The sequence below is a fragment of the Entelurus aequoreus genome, linkage group LG12 (assembly GCF_033978785.1).
Source record: "Entelurus aequoreus isolate RoL-2023_Sb linkage group LG12, RoL_Eaeq_v1.1, whole genome shotgun sequence".
Taxonomy (NCBI): Eukaryota; Metazoa; Chordata; class Actinopteri; order Syngnathiformes; family Syngnathidae; genus Entelurus; species Entelurus aequoreus.
In genome coordinates this window covers 26,645,210-26,663,485 of record NC_084742.1, presented here as the reverse complement: position 1 = coordinate 26,663,485, position 18,276 = coordinate 26,645,210, and the positions used below count along the sequence as shown (strand labels likewise).

Sequence of the window (18,276 nt, the reverse complement as noted above, 5' to 3'; positions counted from 1 at the left end):
ATATTTGTTTGCTGTACTGCTGGTTGAGCTACAAGGGAGCAATGATGGCCCCATTTACACTGCACACTAAGTCAGATTTTTTTTGCCCTCAAGTGACACATATTGGATATTTTTTGCTTGTCTAAACACTCCAGTCTAAATAATGGCTATAGGTTGTCATTTAAAGGACACATCTAAAAAATAATAATAACAATAGTTGTTTTATGTGGCTTAAAGAGGATAGTTAAAAAGTACTAATTGCAGACAAATATGCAATAGTATTGAAGTGTTTTGTTTGCATAGGATGTCTAAAATGTAGCATTCTTATAACAATCATAGAAATGTGATTAATATGACTAAATCCTGGTCCTAGGTGGAGCCGTTCTTCATCAGCCTGGCACTTTTTGACATCTCTAAAAACTGTAAGCTCTCTGCGGACTTCCACGTCGACCTCAACCCGCCCTGCGTGAGGGAGATGCTGACCGACACCTCGGGTCAACTCTCGCCTTGCTCAGACTCTGAGGGAGGAGGGGGAGAAGGAGGTGGGGGTAGTGGTGGTGGTGGAGGCCGGGCTTTAATGAGCGGGGATGCCGGGAAGTCGAACGGTCTGCCTCTTCTTCAAAGGGTGTCTGAGGCTCTGCTGCACTTTCCTACACAGGTACAGTATAAGCTTTACTGTGATCCCTTATTGCAAAACAATAGATAAAGGATCACAAAAATATGTAATATGTGCTTTTTTTTTGTCCCAGGCTATCTTTTCGGTCACCAACCCACATGCTGATATCTTTCTGGTGGCTCGTGTGGAGAAGGTGTTGCAGAATGGCATCACCCACTGTGCTGAGCCGTACATGAAGACATCTGACATCAACAAGGTTTTTGCTTGTCTCTCCGTCAAAGATAACTAAACATCATGCTTTCGACTGACTGGCTTTCTCCATTTCTGCCCAGACCGCTCAGAAGGTCCTCAAGGCGGCCAAACAGACGTGCCAGCGCCTGGGCCAGTACAGGATGCCTTTTGCTTGGGCTGCTAAGTAAGACAGCAACAATGTGCCAGGAATAATGCAAAAGGAGTCCCAAACGTTCCCTCATTTGTCACCATGCAGACAGGTGTTCAAGGACGCTCAGGGAAGCCTTGACATGGACGGCAAGTTTTCTCCCCTCTACCGGCAGGACAGCAGCAAAATCTCCACGGACGACATCATCAAGCTCCTAGCTGATATCAGGAAGTGAGTCTTTGACATTGCCCTACTATTACAGCGCTCTTGCAGATGTATGCCTCAAAATGTGCCTTAAATAAATGTTTGTCTTGAATCAGACCTGAGAAGAGCAAGATTCAGAACATCCCTGGACAGCTGAATGTCACTATTGAGTGTGTCCCGCCCGACTTCTCAAGTATGTAAACATTTCTAAACACCCCCCTTGTTTTCTTAGACTCTTTTACACTAGCTATTTTACATCAGGTCTTGCTGGGCCATGCACGGGCTTATCTGAAGCAGATAAGACACCCCATTCAAGTCTGCAGAGGTGGTCACACCTTTGCCCGGAATGCTGCAAAGCAATCTAACAATCTGTTTTGTTGGGTTTACCGATACATCAGTAGTACACATAGAGAAGTTGTGTGCTGCAATTAAAAAGAAGACATTTAGATTATAGGTTGATCTGCAACATTAAATCGGCCCTAGTGTGTGAATGTGAGTGTGAATGTTGTCTTTCTATCTGTGTTGCCCCTGCGATGAGGTGGCGACCTGTCCAGGGTGTAACCCGCCTTCCGCCTGAAAACACCTGAGATAGGCTCCAGCACCCCCCGTGACCCCGAAAGGAACAAACGGTAGAAAATGGATGGATGGATGGACATTACATTTGCAAACTAACATTGTTAAATTGTGTGAGGCCTCAACACCAAAACTTTGCATCCATTCATCATTATGTGGAGATATGAGACCCAGCAATTGAGCAGTGCCAAGTTTGACTCTGATCTGTTGGTCATGTTTTGAAGAAAGTTTTCACACCAAGCTCAGCTCAACTAAAGAGAATACTTTATAATCACGTCTTTTTTTGGCATGCCCAAAACACTGCTGGAATTCAAAGACAGTCAAGATACAGTGAAACCTTGATTTGGGTTCATAAATAGAAATGTTGAAGCAAACTTCTCCGTAAGAAACAATGTAAACATAAATAATGGGTTCCAGCCACAACAAAAGTACATATTTCACTAAAAGCTTGTACACGTTGAACACAATATAAAGTGCTATACAGCACTGTATACCAAACAAACATAACAAAGGGGTGATGGCTTAACTTTCTATTTAATAAAAAAGGCAAAAAAACAAACTAAACTGTCCTCGTTTGCTGCCGTATGCACACACACACACACACACACACACACACACACACACACACACACACACACACACACACACACACACACACACACACACACACACACACACACGCACACACACTAGCCCTGCAGTGCACTCACAATCACACTTGAAATCACAAAAATGTTAAACTTTTACAGCCAAGTCACTACAATGATTAGGCATGAAGAATAAAATCACCTTCACCTCGTCACTTTATATAGGATAGGATAGACTATATTCATCCCACAATGGGGAAAGTATGTGGTTACAGAGTAGATAAAAAAAAGTCCACAAAAATAAGGTAAAAACATTTCAGTAGAAGGGAGGGGGATTTAAGCAAGGCAGTGTCGACAACACTGGATACACACATAGATTGTCCGTTGCTTTCTTTGGACTGTTATTGAGTCGGCAGTACTAGAAAAAATTTGTAAAAAGGCTAAAAACATACTTAAACAGAACACAAAATAGCACAGTAGCTGACAGTAGGACTGTGCTGACGGAATGAGCACCGGAGAGCGATCAGCCCACCCACACTGGATGGATGCACAAAATGTAAACTGTAAATAGAAAGGTTTATACAATTAGGGGTTTGTAAATCGAGCTTCCACTGTATAAGCATACCTAATATCACATGAAGAAGAAAAGAGAGAGCATCGTGCATTCGTCAAGGGCTCCTTCACACCAAAAAAAAGATACTTGCTGGGCATTTTGGTGCCGTTTGCTTAGAACTCCCACTGCTCTTTTTGTCACGAGCACAGTAAAACACATACGAACAAGGTATGGACTCGATGGAGCAGGTTTTCTGACGTATTACATGACATTCAAGTATTCCAAACCAAAATGTTGTCTGAATCACTAGGTAATTTTTATTTTCTGCTTTTTTTTGCCGGCTTTAATGTCACCAAAAGCTTTTTAGGAGGGAGAGAGCAGAGAGACAGCTCTTGTAATGTATTTTTTTTTGCATATTTGTAATTTATGCATGCTGGATGCTGACACTTTAACACTCATCATGTCTTTAATCAGTGTAGCGTTTTCATTTGAGTTCAAGTGGACTGCACCGCACTGAAGTACCCCTTTAAGCGGGGCGAGGCCGTTTCGTTTGCACTTGACCAAATGAAAATTCTAGCAGAGCAAGCGCACCAGTTTTTTTAACCGAATACATGACAAATGTGAACACACCCGAACTAAAAAACTAACCCATGTACTGGACTGTATTTCCAGACACGGTGACCTCCTCTTACATTCCTGTAAAACCCTTTGAGGAAAGCTGTGAGCGTGTGTCTGTGGAAGTGGAGGAGTTTCTCCCCGAGGAGGCCAAGTACAACTACCCCTTCACCACGTACAAGAACCAGCTCTACATCTATCCTCTGCAACTCAAATACGACAACCAGAAGAGCTTCACCAAGGTGTGCGTATCTCACAATGGAGCTGTTCTGGAGAGCTGAAGAATGTGTCCTAGTTAAAGTTGCTGTTTTTCCTCTGTGGTAGGCAAGAAACATTGCCGTCTGCATACAGTTTCGGGATTCTGATGAAGAAAATGCAACACTTTTAAAGGTTAGATATGACAGAAGACACGTTTTTTAGACAATGGTGCGCATGTTAAAAGGAAGTCTGGTGCGATTTCTTTGTGAGTACACTTTGTTTGGGCAAGTTTGAAAGCAATCACCACAATCCTTCACCAACCAAGCTAATCGAGAACACTTTAGAGATGGGTCTCGGTCCGCTTGTAAGTGAACTCTGTTGCGGTTGCTATGCACAATACAGAAATACCCCACTAGGTGGCATTTTTAGTTTGAAATATTTTAGGCAAAGGTGGGTATAGTAACATGCTACATTTACTCCGTTACGTTTACTTTTTGGTCACATTGTGCTTTTCAGAGTAATTTTAATGCAACATACTTTTTACTTTGTTAACATTGAATTTCATTCCGATCACCACATTTATTTACATCATTATTATATTTGTTTATAATCTATTGGTTACTGCTCTAAAACACACATTTGGTTCGTTAGAGAGACTTCTTCCAGCGGGCACGATCATGTGACACTGTTTCACCAATCCAGCCTTAGCACTAGTGACGTTTGACTCCATTTTACCAATCGAACATAGCCTGGTAGTCACATGATTAAACTCAAACTATACACACTGTAAAAAGTTATGACATCAAACGAGGCAGCACATCTCTTCTATGTTTACTTACAAATTAAGAAAAAGAACATTTATCTTATGTGCTGTCACCTCTGATTTTAGGTTAGCTGCCCATTTAAGTCCTTCCTTTCTGTCTGTTCTTTACTGTGCAGCCTTTGGTCCCATAACAAAAAATACCAGTGGGAATTCTACCAAATTGCTGACCAAGAATCTTTTTTCATTTGTAGTTCGGACCAAAGTACTGAACCATGCAGCCTAAAATACGGGTGCTCTCCAAATCTTTATTTTCACCTTTCATTGGGATTTTGAGTTGATGGCGGCAGTGAAATGAGATGCATGCTCCAGCAAGTTTGTTTTTGCACGTGTTTCATGCATGTTCTCTGTTGATGCTAAAAGAAATTCCTGGCCACCAAAAGTGGCCAGGAAGAAGAAGAAGAAGCAACATCGATTATAATGGCTGCTGCTATAAGAAGGAAAAATGGAGGCTCAGTGTTTGTGCCTTTCCTGTTGAAGCACCAATCAACATAGTGGGTTGCTTTTCTTCTCTTAGAAATGGGAGGCTCTTTGACTAGAGAGCTGCCTTAAGTTTATGCTTTTGATACAATTTTATGCATGCGTTGATCTGCTAGGAGACACTGCACTTCTTGCTTTCATCAGCCATACATGATCCTTTACATTTTATATTTTTTTAGCTTTAGTGGCACAATGCTAGTATGAACACTGTTAAATAAGATATAAAGCAGCACCTGTAGCCACACCCTCACCCTCATGCCAAAACCCTGCAATCAAGGTTCCCATCTTAGTGCCCCTGTCTTTTGCCCTTGGCTCTGCTGTTTTTCTATGATGGTACGACCCAGCCATTTGCAATCTAAGACATCTAATCTAATTCCCCCACACCCCACCCACTACACCACCTCCTGCACATTCTTAAAATGGGGAAAAAAAGCAGGCTGCTCTAATCCGTCAGTTTCACTCAACTGTTATGTTATCATTCCTACAGATCAGTCAGCGAAGAAAAAAAACAGTGAATTTATGCAAAACGTTTTAATGAATTTTTGTATTTCAGTTCATCTACGGCAAACCAGGAGACTCCCTCTTTACCAGCAGCACCTATGCCACCGTCCTGCACCACAACCAGAGTCCAGAATTCTATGATGAAGTGAGCTGCTTAAACCCTCAAAAATTTTTTTTTTTTTTAAGCCAGTGTATGAGAAATACATATGAAGGCTTTCTCTCTTCACTGAAATAATCCAATTAATGGCAAGGCTGAGGGGGTCAATATGGCCCCCAAAGTAAATGGATTAGAATCTTAAGAGATCCCCCACCCACCACACACACGCACGCACAGACACACACACACACACACACACACACACACACACACACACACACACACACACACTCACACACACACACATACACACACACATACACACACACAATTCAAATGCTTCAATTTAGAAGAAAAACATGCAAATCATTCATGAATAAGTCAGAGAGACATGATGTGCAGTATTTGACTAACAGTCTCATGGAGGACTTACTCATTAGTTGTTGAGTCATCTTCTATATCCAGCACATTCTGTTTTATATTTTTGGGACAAAAAATATAAATTGTGTGAGATCCTACAAATACATGCCCAGGTTGGGGCTATCCTCATGTGGGGTAATATGTGCACTGCATCATGTGTGTTTAATGAATGAGTGGAGACACGTGAATGCAAAGGACAGATAACGTAGCTCACAACAAGTTTTTCCGCGCAGGTAAAGATGGAGTTGCCGGTCCACTTGCACGAGAAACACCACATCCTCTTTAGCTTTTATCACATCAGCTGCGAGTCAAGCACCAAAGCCAGCAGCAAGAAGAGGGAGGGTGTCGAGACTCTAGGTATATATTCTATTATAGTTATTCAACACATGCAAAGAGTGGAAGATTTATTGTATGTATGATGTTTTTCCTTTCTGTTTCTTGTGTATGGTGCCAGTGGGCTACTCGTGGTTGCCTCTGCTGAAAGATGGCAGAATGCAGTCAACAGAGCTCCAGCTACCTGTAGCTGCAACCCTGCCTCCTGGATACCTCTGTCAGGACACCAAAAAGGTACCTAACTTAATGTTAGAGTTTTGGTGTCAGAGGTCCCTCAATAATGTATTCAAAATATGTTCTGCAAAATGTTTTTATGCTAGACTTCAGACAGTTTAAAAGTGCTTTTAGTAAGCCTTGCAGAATATGCGCCAATTTGTATATCTGCAGCTTTATTGCTAATAAGCTTTGTGTGTCCACCCTTTTGCTGACAGAATGTGTGGCTGTTGTGCACGTTATAGCTTTTTTACATATACACTGTAATATGCACTTGCCCAATGTAATACATTCCATATATTGCATAGGCCAAGATTTTTTTAGCCATAGTGCCTGGGCCCATTAATGGTCCGCAAGCGCTCCCTAGAGGGCTGTCAAAAAATATCTATTTCTCAGCTGTGGTCCGTATTGGCGGCAGCAGTACTCAGTTGTAATATCATTTTCCACCACTTGTGGCAGTATTGACAATATCAAACAAACAGAAGAACTTTTGAGCTAACAACATTGAGTTTGAGTTTATTTTGAACATTTGAACGTTTCTTAAGCGCAGAAATTATGCCTTAAGTGGTGACGCTGTAATTTCATTTGCACTTTAAAAAATGTTTTTAGCAGTTTGTGTGAGTCCCTTCTTTTGCAGTTTATTTGATTACTATTAATTTTTATAATTAGCCTGACGTAAGACTTGATAATAATCTTTGTGATTATCACATGCTTTCATATCATTAGGTGAGGAAAATAGGGAGCGCAATCAGCGTTTCTGTCTTCATGAAAAACTGAGGAATATATGCGCAGAATACTGGGAGGAGAAGATGCAAATATAATGATGCAGAATGTGCAATGTGATTTATCGAAACTAAAACCGTCCTGCGGGCGCTATTTTACGTCTTTATTTAGTACGTTTAGAAAGGACAGGCAGAGGTACGCAGAAATGGCTGTGAGAGGATGGAATCGCACTGCAAAGACAGCTGGACAGAGAATACATTGTCCTACATGTGCAAGTCAACATATTTGAACTGTCGGAAATAAAAAACCTATTCAGCAATATCATTTTATAATGATATACTGTAGCTGCTGCATGATTTATAAGGGAAGTACACTTTTTTTTGGAATTCTGCCTATCATTCACAATCCTTATGTGAGACAAGACCACATATGTTTTTCTTTTTTGATGCATTCTAATTAATGAAATAAACGTAAATGAAAGTCAGCTTCCAATGGGGCCAATGGGAGCCATGACGTCATTGTATCTATTGCAACCATAAAGCCCATTAAATAACCATCCAAAAAGCGGTAACAATACTTACATCTCGTGACCTGAATATTGACCAAGTATTAGCGATATTGTTATTATAAGTGCTAACGTTAATGACCTACATTTAGAGGCGCAATAATCAGAGAGAGGTTACTTCCTTATGCTCCTGTTTTGAAATAATCATCTGGTGAGCTGCTTTCTCGCCTCGGTGCTTGTGAATTTTTATTTTAGATTATAAATCTTAGTCTCTCGCCTAATATTAAAATGATGAGAACATAAGCTGAGAAGTTGGTACACTTTGACAGCAAACTTAGAAACTGAGATGGCGAGAAAGACCTGAAAAGACGCTTCGTTCCACCCACTTTTTTCTCTGCGAAGATTATAAGTAATTTTTCATCTAAACGAGAATATATAAAAATCCTAACAGTCGACATCCCGGTGAGAGCAGACATTGTACAGTAAGTGATGTTTATTTATTTTTGTTGGCTCTCATGGTAGTCTACATGAGTTGTAGTCAGTGTTGTAGTTGAAGGAAAAAAGTTAAAGTTGTGAGGAGTCTATGGAATTAATGCATTTCTGCATGCTTAAAATGATCAAAATACATACATATTACATGTTATTATACGTGTTACTACATTACGTATAAACTTACAGCATGTATATAAAACATTTATGTAAGTGTTTGGATGTCTTTTGAAGTGCTTAATAGGCAGGATAGAGCGACTCCCTTAGACTCTTTTGTAAGCTGACTTTTACTCGCATTTATTTACTATTTAGAATGCATAAAAAAAATAAAACATATGATGTGTGCTTGTCTTACATAAGGATTGTGAATGATAGGCAGAATTCCAAAAAAGTACAGTTCCCCTAAAAGGGGCTGATTAAAATAAAATTGTTTTATGCGTTTTAATGTCTCCTGGTGTTTTTTTAATGCTGTTAGTTTTTATATTTGAGAAATATTTTTATATATTTCCAATATATAAAAAAAAAAGTCTTGCAATATGAATTTTTTTGCGTTTAGCTCATTCCAGATGCATGAATGCGCTGCTATTCTGTGCGCCTCCCTAAAGAGCACACCATCGGCTTGCTAAAAATAGTTTCTCGTTGTATAGATTGCGAAGCTATTTTGCAGAAAAGATAGTATATATTAAAGATGTGTGCTGTTTGTTCAACAACATTGCAAAACAGCACAAGTTGGAGAGCATGATAACATGAATTTGCAGTAAATGAGTGTTTCGTGGTGATAGCCGCATAGTACACGCACAAACCTTATTTAGATATGTCAGTCTGCACCACTTGTTATCAATTGTACATGCAGTCTTAGTAGATCACACGCAACACACCCATTAATAATGGACACCGTTTTTTACTTCACACTTTTTATTTAGCACATGTTCGTATATCAGGCTTTTGGTGGGCTCATCTAGCTAGGGGCGAGTCAAAGGTATCATGTCCATGAGGAGGGAAGTTCTTTCCTCATGACCTCATGGAAAGACACAACTTTAAAAGCAACGTTTGAGCGTCTCTTTCTCTAGAAAGTGGAGCAAACAAGTGATGATGGATGATGATAGATAGTTCATGGATGATGATAGATAGTTCTCACCTTTTGTTGCTCATAAAAAGTCACTTTTGCACAACACTTCGAGATACTGTAGCATGTTTCATAAGCAGCGTGTGAGCAAAATGTGATGAAAAATGACACTTTTGGTCTTCTTGTTGCAGCCGGATATCAAGTGGGTTGAAAATGCAAAGCCACTGTTCAAAATGAGAAGTCGTGTTGCATCAACAATATATGCTCAGGTGACACCATCAGTTCAGATATTTACCTATTTACATGGCAACACAGGGAAAATGTGTTTTTTTTTGTTTCCTCCTTAGGACCTACATCTCCACAAGTTCTTCCTGCATTGTCAGCTCATGAGGACCACATCAGAAAGCAACCAGGCAGAGCTAATCAAATACCTTAAGGTTAGATGATTTGGGAATCATTATGGATTAGAAATTAATATGCACTAGCTTCTTATAGTTTAGATCATCCTTTCACCCTTAGTGCCTGCACGCCATGGAGACACACGTCATGATCAACTTTTTGCCTGTAGTGCTGATGCAGCTGTTTGAGGTGCTATCAGCAGCCACCAAGGAAGCCCAGCAGATTGCGGTCAACTCTCTTCGGTCAGTCAGTTGATCATTTGTGTGTATTATGTTTGCATTTGATCGTGATGATGGCCTTCTGTGTCTCTGCAGCGTTGTCATACATGTAGTCTCGAGATGTCACGAGGAAGGGCTGGAAAACTACCTGCGTTCTTTTGTCAAGGTATTTGGCTTCTCACCTGCTTCTGCGTCCCACAAATAATAAATGCCCATTAAATATTTTCTCTCTCTCTCTCTTCTCAGTACGTGTTTGTGTCAACCAAGCTTATACCTGGAAAAACTGCGTACACTCATGAGGTGCTGGCTACGGCGGTCACGTCCATTCTTAAGCAGACGGCAGATTTCAACACCAGCAACAAGCTGCTCAAGGTGCCTGTTGTACTAATAGTAAACAGCGGGTGGCACACTTTCCCAGTAAACTGGGGCTTATTCCAGCTGACTTTAGTGTGAGAGGCTGGGTACACCCTAGACTTGTCTACAATCAATCACAGGGTACATGCGTTTGAGTGACATATGGGTTATTACGGTATGCCACGTCACAGCATCTCCATGTAGGCGAGGCACGAAACAGTTATTTACAGCACAATAAGGGACAGTTGCGGAAGCATATTTTTACAACAAAGCAGAAAGTGATATATTTGATTGTGGGTGTTTTTTTACCCTATGTGTTTATGTTTCGCCATGTTTTTTACGTTTTTGCTTGATTGTAAAGGATCAAGGAGGTGGTCTGAGGGTCGTTCTTAATATCCAGTGTTTTGTTGTACATTGTTAATATTGAAAATCACAATTTTTTTATTTTAGTGTACATTCTGGGTGTCTAATTCAGTGAAAAACTAAAATTCCATTCAGTTTTTTGAGGTGGTCTGCCGCAAGGTATTTTATTTTTCAGCATTCTATTTACCGTAATTTCCGGACTATAAGCCGCTACTTTTTCCCCTCGTTCTGGTCCCTGCGGCTTATACAAGGGTGCAGCTTATTTACGGCCTGTTCTTCTCTGACACCGACGAAGAGGATTTCGGTGGTTTTAGTACGCAGGAGGAAGACGATGACACAATGATTAAAGACTGACTTTTCATATACCGGTAGGCTGGTTATTTTGATAACGTACAGGCGAGCACTTTGTATTACTTTGCACCGTTGTATTATTTGTACTCTGCACGAATGCTGTTCGCCATGTCAAACATGTGAAAGTTTGATTGAATGATTGAAAGATTTATTGTTAATAAATGGGACGCTTCGCGTTCCCAAACAGTCATCTCTGTCCCGACAATCCCCTCCGGGGTAGCAGGAACCCCTATATACTACGGTAATTACACATCAAAACCCTGCGGCTTATAGTCGGGTGCGGCTTATATATGGAGCAATCTGTATTTTCCCCTAAATTTAGCTGGTGCGGCTTATAGTCAGGTGCGGCTTATAGTCCGGAAATTACGGTAGATATTTTTGTGTTAGTTTTTGCATTAGTGTATATCAACACACACACACACTGGTCCCCAGATGCATTTGTTTTCTATCAATGTGACTAGGAGTCAAAATAATTGCCCAGGTCTGATTTAGGGTCTCCATTTAACCTAACATGCTTGAAGTAGTAAAAAATCCAGAGCATGCACAGCAAGAACATGCCATATCCACAAAGAGTTGCCTAAACAGAAATTTGAAGCCTCGATCTTCTGACTGTGAGGCTGACCGTAAGCCACTAATCACCGTGCGATCCACATTCATGACATTTATTGTTGACTCAAACCGATTAAATATTTTCAGCAGCGTTTTTTTAATTGTGTGCAACTTATTTTTTTTAAAATCTTTTTTTTCTCTTAGTTTTAATTAATGGGTAGGTATTCTTACCTTTTGATTTATTTACCAGTTAAATGTTTTAACATTTTAATCAGGAAATGATCAAAATTGCTTTTATTTTTCTATAGTACTCATGGTTTTTCTTCGAAATAATGGCCAAATCCATGGCCCAGTATCTACAAGAGGACAACCGTATGAAGGTTGGTGTTTAAAACCTCTGAATACAATCAGTTGCACGTCATTTGTGCACTTAAACGCTTGACATGGTCTCTACCAATCTCATGCCAGATGCCGCGGGCCCAGCGCTTCCCAGACACATTCTACCAAGCTCTGCAGTCCCTGGTGCTGTCCATCATGCCTCATATCACCATTCGCCACATGGAGATCCCTGAGGAAGCACGCTGTGTCAACCTGAGCTTGGCCAATTTCATCAAGGTGTGCACACCAACTGCACGTGGAAACAACTTGCAGCATATTGTGGCTTGTACAGCCCTTTGAGACACTTGTGATTTAGGGCTATATAAATAAACATTGATTGATTGATCTTATTTCTCCTCCCTCCTCAGAGGTGTCTGACCTTCATGAACAGAGGGTTTGCATTTACTCTGGTCAACCACTACATGTGCCACTTTACTCTCAAAGACCCAAAGGTGTGCAAACACACAGATTGGTTTAGTCTTTGAGAGCGTGCTCATGCATGCATGTCAACCACAGGTGCTGACCGAAATGAAGTTTGACTTTCTGATGGCGGTGTGCAACCACGAGCACTTCATCCCCCTCAACCTGCCTATGGCCTTTGGGCGCACTAAGCTGCAGAGGGTGCAAGGTATGAAGGCCTCTAAACACGCTTACCGGTTTAATTAGTGCCCACAGCACCTCCGTCTCCTCCCTTTTTCACCTGCATCCCACACACTGATCCCCTCTTAACAGTTCGACTGGCCACCTCATTGGGAACGTGTGTACAGTCCATTGCAAAAAACATTTTTGTATGAATTTGCATTTGATTCTATATACAGTTCACATGATTCAGCCAGCCTGTAGTCACAATTGTAATGTTCACATTTTATTTAAATGTTGCATGGATCGTTTCACCCCCAATTACTTTTAATGTACCCCCTCCCCCTTTTTGCTTGTGGTCAGATTTTATTCTGTATGCGACGGAGCTTTTTGGTCCTGTAGGTAGGTGACGCTCACAACACCGTCTGTCTCTCCCTGTACCCTGCACTCTACCGCCGCCCGTCCATTAACTACCACTCGCCCGGTGCACGATGCTATTGCTCAAGTTAATGCTTGCGTGTTGCAGACTAGAGGAGCATTGCTTCTGTGGGAACTGACTCTCTCGATGAGTAATTAAATTAATTATTTTTCTTAACCTGTCTCTTGCACTATCATTAGAGATAATGATTGTTTGTGGGTACTTCCCAGGATGCACTGCCTGTTTTGATATTAACACATGGTGGCATTGCACACAGTCGCTTCTCTTTGACCACTGCTGAATTATGACTGTTTGCTTACAGTGCAAACATTATAAAATTATACATTTCCTGCATGAGGAAATATATAATGAAACTCTACTGTTGTTCTTTCTTTTTTACATTAACAATATTTTAACCATGTAGGTCAATTAACGTAGTGGTTAGTTTTGAAAAATTATGTAAGTCAAATTATTGGCATCTGGGTACAATATTTTGTAAATGAAATACTAATTATTGTAAAATGATGTTGGAACTAATATTTTATATATAAGTGAGTGACAAAGAAAGAAAGTTTGACCTTGTTATTTGTTTAGTAATATTGTACTCCACTGCATAACAATGTTCTGACACTTCCTGTTTTGGGCCCGATCACAGAGCAGAGTCTTGAGTTCAGTCTGACTGAGGACTACTGCCGTAACCACTTCTTGGTTGGCCTGCTGCTCCGGGAGGTGGCGGCAGCCCTGCAGCAGGGCCCCGAGGTCCAACAGCTAGCCGTAGGCGTCCTCAAGAACCTGCTGATAAAACACGCCATGGACAACCGCTACACGGCTTTCAAGGTGGGCGACATGGACCTGTAGCTCAATAATCACACTCATAGCTTAAAGGCCTACTGAAATGATTTTTTTTAATTTCAACGAGGATAGCAGATCCATTCTATGTGTCATACTTGATCATTTCGCGATATTGCCATATTTTTGCTGAAAGGATTTAGTAGAGAACATCGACGATAAAGTTCGCAACTTTTGGTCGCTGATAAAAAAAGCCTTGCCTGTACCGGAAGTAGCGTGACGTCGCAGGTTGAAGGGCTCCTCACATTTCCCCATTGTTTACACCAGCAGCGAGAGCGATTCGGACAGAGAAAGCGACGATTACCCCATTAATTTGAGCGAGGATGAAAGATTTGTGGATGAGGAACGTGAGAGTGAAGGACTAGAGTGCAGTGCAGGACGTATCTTTTTTCGCTCTGACCATAACTTAGGTAAAAGGGCTCATTGGATTCCACACTTTCTCCTTTTTCTATTGTGGATCACGGATTTGTATTTTAAACCACCTCGGATACTATATCCTCTTGAAAATGAGAGTCGAGAACGCAAAATGGACATTCACAGTGACTTTTATCTCCACGACAATACATCGGTGAAGCACTTTAGCTACGGAGCTAACATGATAGCATCGTGCTTAAATGCAGATAGAAACAAAAGAAATAAGCCCCTGACTGGAAGGATAGACAGAAGATCAACAATACTACTATCAGGAGACACCGAACCAAACACTGGACCTGTAACCACACAGTTAATGCTGTGCCGCCTGTCAAAGCCTAGCAATGCTATTGCTAATGACGCCATTGAAGCTAACTTAGCTACGGGACCTCGTCAGAGCTATGATAAAAACATTAGCGCTCCACCTACGCCAGCCCTCATCTGCTCATCAACACCCGTGCTCACCTGCGTTCCAGTGATCGACGGCGCGACGAAGGACTTCACCCGATCATCGATGCGGTCGGTGGCTAGCGTCGGATAGCGTGTCTGCTATCCAACTCAAAGTCCTCCTGTTTGTGTTGCTGCAGCCAGCCGCTAATACACCGATCCCACCTACAGCTTTCTTCTTTGCAGTCTCCATTGTTCATTAAACAAATTGCAAAAGATTCACCAACACAGATGTCCAGAATACTGTGGAATTTTGCGATGAAAACAGAGCTGTTTGTATTGTGATACAATGTGTCCGAATACTTCTGCTTCAACCATCTACATCACGCGCAAACGTCATCATGCATAGACGTTTTCAACCAGAAGTTTCCCGGGAAATTTAAAATTGCACTTTATAAGTTAACCCGGCCATATTGGCATGTGTTGCAATGTTAAGATTTCATCATTGATATATAAACTATCAGACTGCGTGGTCGGTAGTAGTGGGTTTCAGTAGTCCTTTAAATCATCATTTCTTTGATTGCGTATTTTATTAAGTTAAATGATGTGTTCACTGCCCTTAAGAAAACAGCAGAGGTGGTCTGCTAATATCAAGTTATCTGTTGTTTTAGAACCAGCAGGCCAGGATCTGTTTGCTCTACCTGCCTCTGTTTGAGCTCCTCTACCAGAACCTGAAGCAGCTGTCCGCCCAGCCATACATTTCCAGCCCCGGACTGATTCTCAATGTCAGTCCCTGGTTTCCCTCTCCTAATTCTGAGACATATTTCTAGTTGGGTTTTTTTAAGGCAATGTTAACTTTATTGCTTGCAGGGCTCGAGAGATGACCTCTTGTCAAACAGTTCTGCAGACAGCAGGAGAATCAGCACCGCCATAGAGCGAGATCATGGTGAGTAAAGAGACATCATGTCCATAACATCACTCAAGTGACAAGTTGAAATGACAGGAATGTTTATTTAAAGGGCGTAGCTGATTATTGTGCTGACAGGAACAAACACGTGACTGACATGTTGTTGCATGCAGGCCCGCCCACCCTTAACGGCCATGTAAGAAGGGAGGACTCCAGAGGCTCTCTCTTTATGGATCCTGGAACACCAGATAGCATTGAGGTTGGGCCTTTTAAATGAGTTTCCATGGTTACATCTGCCCCATATTTGCTTGTGCTTTAAATAGGTGTTTTACAGTAGTTAAAAAGTAATCGTAAAGAAGAAAAACTCTGTCCATGTAGTTTTATTGTCTTCTCTTTTGAAACCTAGCTGCAGTTCTGAACACAAATAAATGATTTACATATGCGGTCCTCTCCAAGGTTTCTCATAGTCATTCACATTGACGTCCCACTGGGGTGAGTTTTTCTTGCCCGTATGTGGGCTCTGTACTGAGGATGTCGTTGTGGCTTGTGCAGCCCTTTGAGACACTTGTGATTTAGGGCTATATAAATAAACATTGATTGATTGATTGAATATATATATACATATATATATACATATATATATATATATATATATATATATATATATATATATATATATATATATATATATATATATATATATATATATATATATATATATATATATATATATATATATATATATTTTTATATATATATATATTTTTATATATATATATATGTATATATATATATATGTGTGCATGTATATATATATATATATATATATATATATACACACATATATATATATATATATATACACACATATATATATATATATATATATATATATATATATATATATATATATATATATGTGTGTATATATATATATATATACACATATATATATATATATATATGTGTGTGTGTGTGTACTTTACATGCAATATATATTGCTACTTTACATGCAGTCGGCTTTCGGCCTTCGGCCAAATTTTTCTTAGCCCAATGCGGCCCTCGAGTCAAAAAGTTCGGACACTCCTGCTGTAATGGATTGAGATCCTGCAGTGTCTGCAAGGTTCCCCAGCTTAAGAAGACACACATCCAAGTCTGGCATTTGACAGTCAACACGTGAATGAGTCAGACAAGGCCTGGAAGAATGTGATGTGGCCACATCAGGCCAAAATTGATCTTGGGCAGACAAATTGTGAATACCAGGCCAAAAAAAGCATCCCTACGGATGGAGGTGAAAACATTCTGCTTTGAGGCTTTTTCTCTGACCAAAATTTTTAGTGTATCCATATGTGGAAACAGTGGGATTAAATTATGGAATGGATTAAGCAAAGAAGTCAAACAATGTAATAATATGAGCCAGTTTAGGAATCAGTTTAATCTCAAAGTGTTTACAAAGTACAAAGAAGAATAATCCCGATAAACATTGTGAACCTTATTGAAAGTGAGATAATCCCATTCTTGTCATTATGTGAATCAAAATGCACTTAATTATTTAGGAGAACTTTGTTCATTGTTTATTTATGTAATGAATAGTTATTTATTTATATACTTTATTCACTGTTGTATTACAGACTGAGTACAAACAAATGTGTTAGAAATTACTATGAAGCAAAAATGAGAATGATTAAATAAAAACTGCTTCTTGCTACTCCTTTTTGGACATGTTTTAGTGAGGAACTGGAAATATGATCAATCAAATTGTGATTGATTGTATGCATGTTCTAAATAAACTAACAATCATAATCATAAAATCCCTACTAAATGGTACAACCTTTGTGACTTTGCTTGGAGATCAAATACTTATTTCACTCACTCAAAATAGAAATGTAATTGAGAACCTTTATTTAATGTTTATTCTGTATTTCTCCTAAAATGTATTATAAAAATGGTAATGTTTGTATCTTCACAAAATCAGCAGGGAATCAAATACTTATTTTGCCCACTTTGTTGACAATGCAAAACAAGACAGTGGCTTTCTGTATACATTTTTCTGTTCAATAAATGCATTAGGAATTGCAGCATTACATTTATGTTGTAATTTTTTTGCAGCTGCAGAGACGTGGTTCCACCATGAGCAGCAGCCCAGGGCCCCCTGCTGGCCGTCTGGGACCATATGAGATTAAAGGCCTTCTGTTTGCCTTCATGCATGTGGCCAAGACTTTGTCGGAGGGTGGGTCATGGTCGACGCGCTGCACGAGCCTTCTGCTGGAAAATAGAATTAGAAAATAAATTGCTGTTTGTCTGCAGATACTCTTATGGCCTACTGGAACAAAATTAGCCCTCAAGACATCATGAACTTCCTCAATTTGCTTGAGTGAGAAGCTTTAATCTGATTTTGATGATATTGGAACTTTTTAATAATTGCATAACCAAGCTTCCTTGCTGACATTCCCAATCACTTCCCATGTGCTTCCAGGACTTGTCTGGTTCAATTTCGTTATGTTGGAAAGAGGAACATCAGTCGGTAAGATGTCACACTTTTCTGCCTCTGAAAATTTGAACGATAACTTTATTATTATTTCTTTTTTTTATAGGAGTCAGGAGACATGCATGTCCAAGCTGTTCTCGCCTGACAGGAAGTCGCAGACCATGCCGGCCATACGCTACAACCGCGCCAGCACCTTTCAGACTAAAATAAGCCAGTTTAACACCATGGAGGCTTCCTTGACTCTCAACATAGGTGTGGCGCACCATTTGTTTCA

The 18,276-nt window shown here is 40.2% G+C and overlaps 1 protein-coding gene across 2 annotated transcripts in view; it reads left to right on the top strand.

The window, feature by feature from the left end:
• The window catches only part of dock11 (dedicator of cytokinesis 11), a 57,669-nt gene that overhangs the window by 15,394 nt on the left and 23,999 nt on the right, over positions 1–18,276 (top strand). Inside the window, exons 12-39 of one of the 2 annotated variants that reach the window (XM_062065358.1) lie at positions 353–637; positions 729–851; positions 928–1,010; positions 1,083–1,205; positions 1,295–1,371; positions 3,564–3,748; positions 3,831–3,896; positions 5,558–5,650; positions 6,256–6,379; positions 6,477–6,589; positions 9,543–9,620; positions 9,699–9,788; positions 9,871–9,992; positions 10,065–10,134; positions 10,215–10,340; positions 11,894–11,965; positions 12,054–12,200; positions 12,332–12,415; positions 12,480–12,591; positions 12,906–12,944; positions 13,616–13,797; positions 15,279–15,392; positions 15,478–15,553; positions 15,688–15,773; positions 17,624–17,744; positions 17,822–17,888; positions 17,991–18,038; positions 18,109–18,254. In XM_062065358.1, the coding sequence (XP_061921342.1) occupies positions 353–637; positions 729–851; positions 928–1,010; positions 1,083–1,205; positions 1,295–1,371; positions 3,564–3,748; positions 3,831–3,896; positions 5,558–5,650; positions 6,256–6,379; positions 6,477–6,589; positions 9,543–9,620; positions 9,699–9,788; positions 9,871–9,992; positions 10,065–10,134; positions 10,215–10,340; positions 11,894–11,965; positions 12,054–12,200; positions 12,332–12,415; positions 12,480–12,591; positions 12,906–12,944; positions 13,616–13,797; positions 15,279–15,392; positions 15,478–15,553; positions 15,688–15,773; positions 17,624–17,744; positions 17,822–17,888; positions 17,991–18,038; positions 18,109–18,254 (3,052 nt within the window). The remainder of the gene's footprint in view (positions 1–352; positions 638–728; positions 852–927; positions 1,011–1,082; positions 1,206–1,294; positions 1,372–3,563; positions 3,749–3,830; positions 3,897–5,557; positions 5,651–6,255; positions 6,380–6,476; positions 6,590–9,542; positions 9,621–9,698; positions 9,789–9,870; positions 9,993–10,064; positions 10,135–10,214; positions 10,341–11,893; positions 11,966–12,053; positions 12,201–12,331; positions 12,416–12,479; positions 12,592–12,905; positions 12,945–13,615; positions 13,798–15,278; positions 15,393–15,477; positions 15,554–15,687; positions 15,774–17,623; positions 17,745–17,821; positions 17,889–17,990; positions 18,039–18,108; positions 18,255–18,276) is intronic. The other variant, XM_062065359.1, reaches the window with a different exon arrangement.